This window comes from Setaria italica, chromosome III (assembly GCF_000263155.2).
Source record: "Setaria italica strain Yugu1 chromosome III, Setaria_italica_v2.0, whole genome shotgun sequence".
NCBI lineage: Eukaryota > Viridiplantae > Streptophyta > Magnoliopsida > Poales > Poaceae > Setaria > Setaria italica.
The window spans coordinates 5,881,494-5,891,077 of record NC_028452.1 but is presented as its reverse complement, the minus strand read 5'-3'; the positions used below and the strand labels follow the sequence as shown (position 1 = coordinate 5,891,077).

The 9,584-nt window shown below is 46.3% G+C and overlaps 1 protein-coding gene across 1 annotated transcript; it reads left to right on the top strand.

Annotated features, from left to right (window-relative positions):
• Positions 1-4,218: 4,218 nt before the first annotated feature.
• Positions 4,219-8,646, top strand: LOC101756321. The gene is made up of 10 exons (XM_004960679.3): positions 4,219-4,528; positions 5,361-5,386; positions 5,650-5,731; positions 5,812-6,021; positions 6,613-6,735; positions 6,956-7,013; positions 7,137-7,210; positions 7,663-7,751; positions 7,834-7,905; positions 8,405-8,646. Exons 1-9 carry the CDS (start codon positions 4,433-4,435, stop codon positions 7,901-7,903), a joined length of 828 nt encoding a protein of 275 aa, XP_004960736.1. The 5' UTR covers positions 4,219-4,432; the 3' UTR covers positions 7,904-7,905; positions 8,405-8,646.
• The last annotated feature ends 938 nt before the right edge of the window (positions 8,647-9,584 follow it).

Genomic DNA, 9,584 nt, shown 5'->3' with positions numbered 1-9,584 from the left:
AGCCGCGGGGATGCGGCGCGCTCTTGCGAGACGTCGAGCGGGCAGGAAGCAAGACAAGGCTCAGGTCAGGTGGGGTGGACGGTATTTCATTAACCGTCCACCCTTGGGTCCCTGATGGCCGTCAGATCGGACACGCGCGGCTTGGGTTTGCAAGGACTGGGCTGTTTTCTGGCTCGGGGAGCCGGAGGTCGGAGTCCTAGGCCGGGCGGACGGGGGCCGGCGGCGCGCGCGTTGAACAGGCCATTGTTCAAGCGTGCGGCTTACAACGTGTCGAGCTGCTCGATTGTTGCCGATCTGCGCCAGTAAGGACGTTTTACCTGCTGTGCTGTGGACGCCGCGGCGCCCGATGGCCGATGCCATGCCATCAGTATCCGTAACCTTGCCCGTGGTAGGCGCACCTGCGCCTGCGCGCTTGGGCGTCTCGAGCAATCCTCCACGGCTGCGATGTCGAGGGCGTCGGAGGCGCTGGGCAGCGCGCGCGGCGACGACGACGTCAGCTAGCTAGCCTGGTCGTGGAGACCGGTGAGCGGACGGCCGGGGCGCCGGGCAGGGTGACCGGCGAGTAGCGGCGGGGACGCGGCGTCGCTGTCACCGTGGGCAGCTTGAACGTCTTGGCACAAGCTGTTACTTGAGCTAAGATGTGATCTGAACTTTGCAAATCAACTAATGCCCCTGAAACTTAGTCTCATGCAATATATCTGCAGGCCAAAACATTGTTCTCACACTCAGATTCAAGATGTACATGTAACATGAAAGTAGTACTAGCAGGCTAGCAGACCATCGAGTATGCTGACAACTCACTGGAATGGCGAAGTTTTCATCTCACCTAGTCGTAACATCTAGTACCATCATCAAATTACTGAAACTTGTAGCCTTTAGATCACATAAAGAGTTCGTGTGACAGTGTTACAGTCAGCAACCTATCTTATCCCCAATTTTGGCTCTCTGTGTCCTCAGTTCTAAAGAAAGAAATATCATCACTCAGACAGGCATAGAGATGAAGTTTTAGGTCTGAAGGATGAAAAAAGATCAACTTTGTCGCCCATCAAATTTTCTGCTGCTGTCAAGATCCATTCTACTGAATTCACAAGAGAGGAACTGAATCATGAAAACATGGAAAAGATAGGTCAAACACATCAAATATGCGTTGTTTTCCCATGTATTCCTCGCTCGTGAATGTAACATCATAGTCAGAATCTTGCAATTTTTTTCAGGTGTGCATATTCACACATGCTTAGTCTCTGAAGATTCACCTTGTCCAGGCTTGTGCTGTGATCTTAGCTCTCTTAGAAAATTAGAAATCAAACAGAGCATTCAGGCTATTGGCAAATTCAGAGTTTGGGCTCAGCTAGCCACTGTGTCCGTTGCTTCAACCACACACCACGGCGTCTCGCTGCAGATGGCAACATCGAAATGCTGCACCGCAGGGAAGCAATTTCTATCTCGCCCTGATTGATGGTTCACCTCGCCGGACGAAGCACAACCCGACGACGATGAAAGGTTGAACCTCAGCAGCTGACAAGTCAGCCGGAGCCCTCTGCTGCCAGCGCATCATTTCAGCGAGCAGCCTCTGCACTTCTCGCCTCCAGGCGGCGCTTGCGGGCACTGGCGGGCCGCGGGCGGCATCGCCACCAGCTTCGTTGGACGCCGACTGTGCGTGGAATCTCCACAAAAGTGTCTTGGATTCAGCACCCCCGGAGCTCGTCATGCTCGGTTCGGAGGGAAGGATGTTGGGTGGGCAGGATGGAGCTTTACGGCTCCGGGACGATGGCGGAAGGCGGCAGGGGCGGCGCTGGATGGATGGGGAGAGGATGACCCGAACCAGGGGCTTATATGATAATATTTAGGGGCTCATATGCAAATAATCGGATTGCGATTAATAGTCGCGATGGGGTTATTTGTAAATGTTAAATGGTATTTTACAAATATTCAGATCGCGATTATTAATCGCGATTCAAATTAGGGGTAGTTGAAAATATTCAGGGGTATTTAAAAACATCGGATGGCGATTCGATCCTCCGCCGCCGGTCGCCGGAGCGCCGCCTGACGCCGGCGGGTCCCCTGGGTACCTCTTCGTCCTTCCGCCTGGCTCGCATTCGCTCCTGTCCGCGTGGATCGACGGTTTTCGGATTCGGCGGTCGGTGTTTGGGTAGGGACAAGAGACGCTCCTCTGCTTCACGCCGTCCGCGGCTAGCCGGAGCGGCATGTACGGCGGCGCCTCACTCCGGCCGTCCCCCGGCGTGCGTCTCGCCATGGCCATGCCCCTGCAACCGGGAAGGAATGCATTACGGCCTCTGAACCTAGATTCTCTTGCTGCAACCAGCCGAGGCGTTGCATTTTCATTTCAGCCTCTGCATCGGACGAGGAAGAGCGCCATGCCTTCGTTGCCCCTCGCCGTCTCCTACGCCGACGATTCAAGCATGGTGGCTGGCTGTCAGGCTTGGACTCCGAACTATCTGAATGAAAGGCAGGTATGATGCTAACCTGGAAAAGGACGGCCTTGCCGTGGCCGCAGGCTGCGCGGCGGACGGACTTGGTGCGGGACAGCGTGGGGTCGGAAGCGACGCCCTCGAACGTGAACTCGCCGGGCCGCCGGCGGCGTGGTCCACCAAGTTCCGGTACCGGTACACGCAGTTGCTGTCCGGTGTCCGCCGCCTCCTGGAGAGATAGAGTGCAGTTTCAGACAGGCGCTTGCAGGGTCCTCACAGGTTCAGAACAGCAAAGGTAACAAACTCTGATTTTTGTTATTAGGAAGAGGTGACTGCCCCTTCCAATTCAGTAGCGAGCTCTCCTGTCAAGTGCTTGATTATGGTCTTAGTTCTTACATGCTGCATTAATATGTACTATGCCACACGTTTGGATGAACAAAGATTTTCCCTGTCTCTTGTATTTCATTCTTTACTTATCATGTAAGGGCTTGAAATTTTGGTAGTAACTGACAAAAGTACTCGTCGTAGAAAAGGCAGAACGGTAGATCTTAAGGTCAAAGTTGGTACGGGATAGTGATCGGAAAGCATCTCGCGAAGAACTGTAAAGATTTGGTTTCTTAAACTTGGTAGGCTTAAGACTGTGCTATCAATTGGGGGAAAGTGAGAACTCAGAATCGGCAAACCTGGTCGGCTAAACGATGATGTAATGTATTGAGAATCGTCTGTTGACAATAATTGCAATAAACAAGAGCTCCATCTAACTCTGCTATTTTTTCCTTCTGTCTTTCTCTTTATCCTAGTGTGGTGGTGTTCTCCAGTCACTGAGCATATAAATGCTGTGGTTGCAGTGGAGATTGCCAGATTGCAGAGTGAGAGCTGGCGCGGCGCAGCGCAGACCAGATGAGCGCGCGCCGTGCATCTGCACCAATTTCCTTGGCAACATCGATCATTGCCTACAATGGAGATTGACTTGCTTAGATGAGCCTATTAGGCTATAACACTTGGGCGCTTCTGAAGATTAAGAGCATACTGATACAATGAATACAGCCAGCACTCTAAAGACCCTCAAGAGTACATGCAATGCTCAGTTTATGGCTGCACCGCAGGGAAACAATCTTGATCTCGCCATGATTGATGGCTCACCTCGCCGGACCAGGCAAAACCCGACGACGATGAAAAGTTGGACCTCACCAGCTAGCTGCCATGTCAGCCGGAGCCCCCTGCTGCGGATGCAGCATTTCAGCGAGCAGCCTCTGCGGTTCTCGCCTTGAGGCGGTGCTTGCTGGCAGCGGCGGGCGATATCGCAACCAGCCGCGTCGGAGGCCGGGTGGGTGTGGAATCCCCACAACAGCACCGCTGGAGCCCGGAGGTCGCGTCATGTCCGGTTGATGTGAGGTCACTCGCGAAGCAATGGCGCGCGGCGATGGGTGGGTGGAGACCTTAGGTGTTCAGAAGATGTTGGTTGGGCAAGATGGAGCTTTGCGGCTCTGGGACGACGGCGGCGGGCGGAGCTGGATGGACGCGGGGAGACGCGACCCGAAGGCTTATACGAAACTACGGGGCCTTTCTACGATTATGCGATTAATAATCACGATTCAATTTAGAAGATTATTTGTAAATATAAGGGGTATTTAAAAATATTCGGATCGCGATCAATATTCGCGATCGAAAATAGGGGGTTATTTGTAAATAGTAGGGGATATTTTGAAAATATTCGGATCGCGACCATTAATTGCGATCCAAATTAGGGGTTATTTAAAAATGTTCAGGGGTATTTTTAAAAAATTCTGGATGCGATCCAGTCCTCCGCCGCTGATGTCCGGAGAGCCGCCTGACGCCGGCAGCCCAAACGAGCGTCCCAGCCGCCCCTAACTCTGCCCCAAGCGAGCGCGGCGCGCGTGTCGCCTTTGCTTCGTCTTCCACTGCTTCGGTCCCGCGCCGCCGCCCGGAGCGCGCGGCCGCTGAAGTCAAGCGACGCGCCGAGGGATCTGGAAACTTCAAGGATGCTTTGCTGTGCTGGCGTCCCGCCGTCGCTCCTCCTCGTCGCTCTGCTCTCTGCCTGCTCCCTTCTGCTCGTGGCCGGAAGGAATCAGGATCAGGTATTACTGTATTAGTATACTCCAGGCTTCTCTTGCTGAATTCTAGATTTGTACGCTCAATCCATGCTTCTCCGGTTGCTATGATGCAACAAATTACTTTCTCTCGGGGGTGATTAAGCTTCGTGTTTGATAGATTCGGTAAGGCTAGGATATGCGATTTGAGCTTGAGCTGGATTTGTGCGGTTGTAGTTGAGCTAAGTCTACTATTTCTCGCCCAACAGATTATGCGATATGTGTGAGGACAGTTGCTTTTTTGGCCTCCTTTTGCATCTGCATACCGAAACTTGCAACTATCTTTGAAAATTCAAAGTTTGGAGGCCCCATGAAGTTTTGCTTGTGCAAGCTTATCTGACTAGTTTTTCATGCTTAGTTTGGCCTATGAAGTGTTCATTTTCTTACTAGGATCTATTGCCTGCTGACAATTTGCAAAATGCTTAAGCTTGTTAAAGTTAAGAACAAGAAATCATCTTGCGATTCCTGGTCCAGATTTTTCAGTAAATGTTCCTTAGTTGTACTTGGTGGTGCACATGCCAACTTGGCTTGATTTCATGAAATACTTACATTACTGACTTCAAGTGTCCAAAATGCCAAGTCGTGTTGTGTCCCAGATCACTTGCCTTCATATCACTGCTAGAGCAATTATAGGCTTCATGTATACAGGGGAGGAATTAGGAATGATAATGCTTACCATGAGTACTTTCTAAACACCTAATATTACAACGTTTTATGCATTTGTAATGTTGGGCTTCCTCCACTGTTCTCTTTGATGTTATGATGAATGCCTTGTTCCCTATTCTCACTAATGTAGAAACTGTTCATTTTTGTGCTTTAGGAATTCCATGGAGCTGCTAGATCCAGGTACTGTGTTTAAACACATACACTGCACGTGGAAATTTGGCATGTTTTATTTTATTCTGCATGTGCACCTAAAATAATATGTTTTTGTTCTTTGCATAATGTTAAAATTTATAAATTATAAATAAGGTTCACACCATCATTCTCCCAAGGTAGCTTATTCCTTGTAGCCCTAATGACAGGAAACATGAAATTACTTGAGAAATTTTCTTTGGGTACCTAGGTAGAGTTTGAGACATGACCTCATCTATTTCACTTGATTCCAGAATTCTTCTTCAAGACCCACACAAACATGAGGTGCATTGCTCAAGGGAAAGGAGCCGTGCAGCTTGGGAAGCTATTGATGAGGTAGCACATTCAATCTAACAGTTCTATCTCCATTTCAGCATCCATAACAGTTAATCATGTCAAGCTCTCTTTCTTTGCAGTATCTGATGCCCTTTGTGGAAAAAGAGAAATATGAACTCCCTAGCAAATGTAGACTTCGTCCCGATAATGACATGTTCCGGGAGCAAGAGCAACATAAGATTCATTTTGATATTAATGAGTGGCGTTGTGGTTTCTGCAAGAAAGCTTTCCGAGCAGAGAAGTTCCTTGACCAACATTTCGAAAATCGGCACAAGAATCTTCTGGATAATGTGTGTTTCTTGACAGTAATTATGTTTGCTTAACAGGAATTTGATACTGTCTGCGGTTTTTACAAGCTCTATGCTTGTATCTTCTTTCATAAGGACAGCTAGCAGCCAGAAAAATGGAGGTGAAGCAAAGTATAAAAGCTTACAATTGTGCAGAAATGCATGACAATCTAGTCGTTACATATTAAATTGCGGTCCCATCTCTGCAATAACTAATATGAATGTATGCTTCCAATAATCCATGATAGCTGAAATAATACCATCTCTTGTCAGTAGAATCAAATGTAAAATTGCAGTGTTGAAAGCACTCCAAGACTGTCCCTTAATTTGATTTAGTATTGTGTCACTATGAAGGGTGTAATCCTTGATACCATCATACTGATATCATGTGATGAAAACTTCACAAAATATATCTTGCACATCATCATTTTCATTCTTATGCAGCAGTTTTGAAATGTACCTGCAAGCTTGTCTAGCTCAGTTTTGTCAGTTTGAGATACTGCCATACTGATATCATGGGATGGTTGTATTTTTCTTTTCATTAACAATTCATTCACTATCTCTGAAATTGTGGATTTTGAACTATTTCCTTAGAGTGAAGGAAGATGCTTGGCAGATCTGTGTGGAGCACTTCACTGTGATATGATGATGGAGTTCAAGAAGCCAAAGAGTAAATGCAATGCAGCTGCAGCTTTGAGGAACCGTCATCTTTGTGAGGTTCTTATCATTATTGTAACTGTTTTTTTTTTGTTTGGTTTTGTTCTATTCTGGTAGCATGCATAATTGAGATTATTGTGACTCACTATTGGAGAACTGTAAAAAATGTGGCTTTTATTAATTTTGCTTGGTACTTTGCTTTTTCTGGCAATAATGTATTATTTTCCTTTTACCTGTGTATGGGTGATAGCAATCTTTAACTCCCTACTTCTGCTGGCAGAGCCTTGCAGACAGTTGCTTTCCAATTAATCAAGGTCTTGCTGCCAGCCGTCTTCATGGTAAGTGTGTTCTACTTGAACGTAGTGATCATTGACTCGCATTTATCTCATGATGTAGGTCTCTTTCTGATTTCTGATGCAGCTGGCATTGCAGATCTTTTCTAATGCTGCTTGTTTTTGCAGAATTTTTCTTGCGCCAATTTTGTGATGCTCACACTTGCAATCGGGGCACTAAACATTTCCCTAAAGGTGGCAGGGTGAGCAAATTTCTATCTAGAAGCTGTGTACCTATGTTTTGATGCTTATATTATTTCAGGTTATTATGCTTTGCATTAACGAATGAAGCTAAATCTGATAGATGACCTTTTAAGCGGCAGATAGCATTTTTAGCGAGCTAGCATTGTTTGGTTTTTTATTCTGGTTAGTTTTTTGGGGGATAACTTACAAACTTTCATTTCAGCTTCTTTTCTGAACTCCTTATGAATGACTCCAATATAGATTTCTTTTTTTGTAATTCGAGCTTGCAAACTGTCACATAGCATTACCCTCCCAATAAATAAACACTATCATTTGAACTAAGCTTCTTGCATCTCTCTATATTTAGAATAAGGGATTAAGAAAATTTCCATGGGAAATAATCTACTGTTTACTTGATAAACCCAGAACGGATCTCTGCCATCTTACAGCTACTATTTTCCCCTTTCTGCAGAAACAAACAAACAGGTTCTACTTGGCTCTCTGCGTCTTGACGCTGATACTTTTGCCCCTGTTCTATCTCATAGTGTTCTTGCACCAGAGGTTTGCTCTATCTTCTTTGTGGATAAGAACATTTCTTTTACATGGGGCATTTCCAGGACTATTCTCATATTTTGCCATGCAGGGAAATGAAGAAAGGTGCCCAAGATCTAAGACGGTTTTCAAAAATTGGGCAGAAGAAAAAGCCATCCTAGTTGTAAGTTTTCTGTGTGGACTCAAACATCCTAGAAGACGTATGCACCATTTTGCTTGTAGAAATGAACTATCCTGTGGAATTAGAACATCTCATGTTTTGTTCTGAGCTCTTTTTTGAACTCTAAACCACCAACCAAAACCATTTAATCCACACCCTTAGGTTTCAAACTACCCTAGTCTTCAAGTACAGTTTAATTGTTTTTATGTGCTAGCTAAGCTCATGCCATGCTTATTATGACACCAAAATTAGCACGAAGTGAGGGTACATGTCCCAAAAAAAAACCTGCTTCAATTTGACGCTTATAAAAACAGGTGCATTCAGACCTAGATGTTGTCCTAGCTATCAGTTGGAGGGTAGGGTTACAGCCCTTTTATTAAGTCTTCCTAAAAATCACTATTCAGATTGTTATGTATCCTGGTGGTAAAATTCCAGCACAAACGACTGAATTCTTGACTTTTCCCTATGGTTGGTGCTCATGCCATACTTGTTTCCTCTGCAGTCCAGCATGCATGCATATGTAAACTTCAAGAGGCAAGCACGTACATTTTTTGTGAGCTGACGGAAGATACTCCTTATCATCGCTTGAACTGAAGCTCTGTTGGTAGTTCACCCCCGGAAGGCCAGAAACGTGGGGTTTATATATATGACTGTCAGACTGTACATACAATCTCAGGAGGCAAACGGTGATGAATGTGTATTCAATGCTTCCCATATATCAACATGCCTGATTTGGAGCCTCAACTTGTGACTGTGATGTGCATGCGATGCGCTGATTTGGAGCCCCAGCTTTTATGGAGTAGAAAGTGTTTCCTTACCGTTATCGTAGAAAGTAAATTAATCCACCCATGTTAAAACCCAACCCCTAAGCCTTGTGATAATTTCAACAGACGGGAGGGGTGATAAGGTTTTCGATGCGACGATCGACAGGTCATAGTAAGGCGGCCCAATGAGGGTTCCATGTGCCTGTTCGCTTCAGCTTAATCAGCCTACTTATCAGCCATCAAACAGTATTTTTCTCTCACAACAAATCAGTCATAAGAATTGCTGAATTATAGGTGGAAGCCAGGCGATCAGAGCTCTAGATCCAGCCCTGATCCTTTGCCTCTCTTCCACGAGCTCTGTCCTTAGTGGCAATCTGCATCAACTCTGCAGATGGCTGCCCGCTGCTCCGCTCGATGCACCTGAAAAACTGTGCGAACCTGAGCCAATAGTTTCTTGTGAATTGTTGTTCTGCAAGGTCACATTTTGTGAACAATTGATGGCTTCCTTCCGGGGACACTGTTGGAAGGTCAAATTCTTCCTCTGATGTTAGCAGCTCTAGGTATGTTGGCGCTTTTTGTGGTCTGACTCTGACTAGGTGTCTAGGTTGTTGCGCTTTCACTTCTGCAGGGTTCTTCAGATCATCTGGATTCAATACTCTACTTCTTGCATCAGTCTTGAGGGGGACAAAACATATTTCACTCTTGGTAGATGTATCTTGGGTGCAAGTGCTAGCGTGGAACTTATGAGAAAACAGCTAAGGTGTCATCGTAATTTAACAGAATAACGTAAATGTCACGGAATGCCTTTATGAATACTAGCATCTTAAAAGGAAAGAGAACACACATCACTACATCAGTCGTGAAAATTCGGCCATTCGGTCCTTTTTTTTTTCTTCGAGACCAGATCGCAGAAAGGCC

Bases quoted from the DNA above. Each gene is read 5' to 3' on its own strand.
- LOC101756321 (XM_004960679.3), top strand. From the start codon at position 4,433: ATGCTTTGCTGTGCTGGCGTCCCGCCGTCGCTCCTCCTCGTCGCTCTG. The intron at 5,732-5,811 runs GTAGCACATTCA...CTTTCTTTGCAG, and splicing joins CTTGGGAAGCTATTGATGAG to TATCTGATGCCCTTTGTGGA. The intron at 7,752-7,833 runs GTTTGCTCTATC...TTTGCCATGCAG, and splicing joins ATAGTGTTCTTGCACCAGAG to GGAAATGAAGAAAGGTGCCC.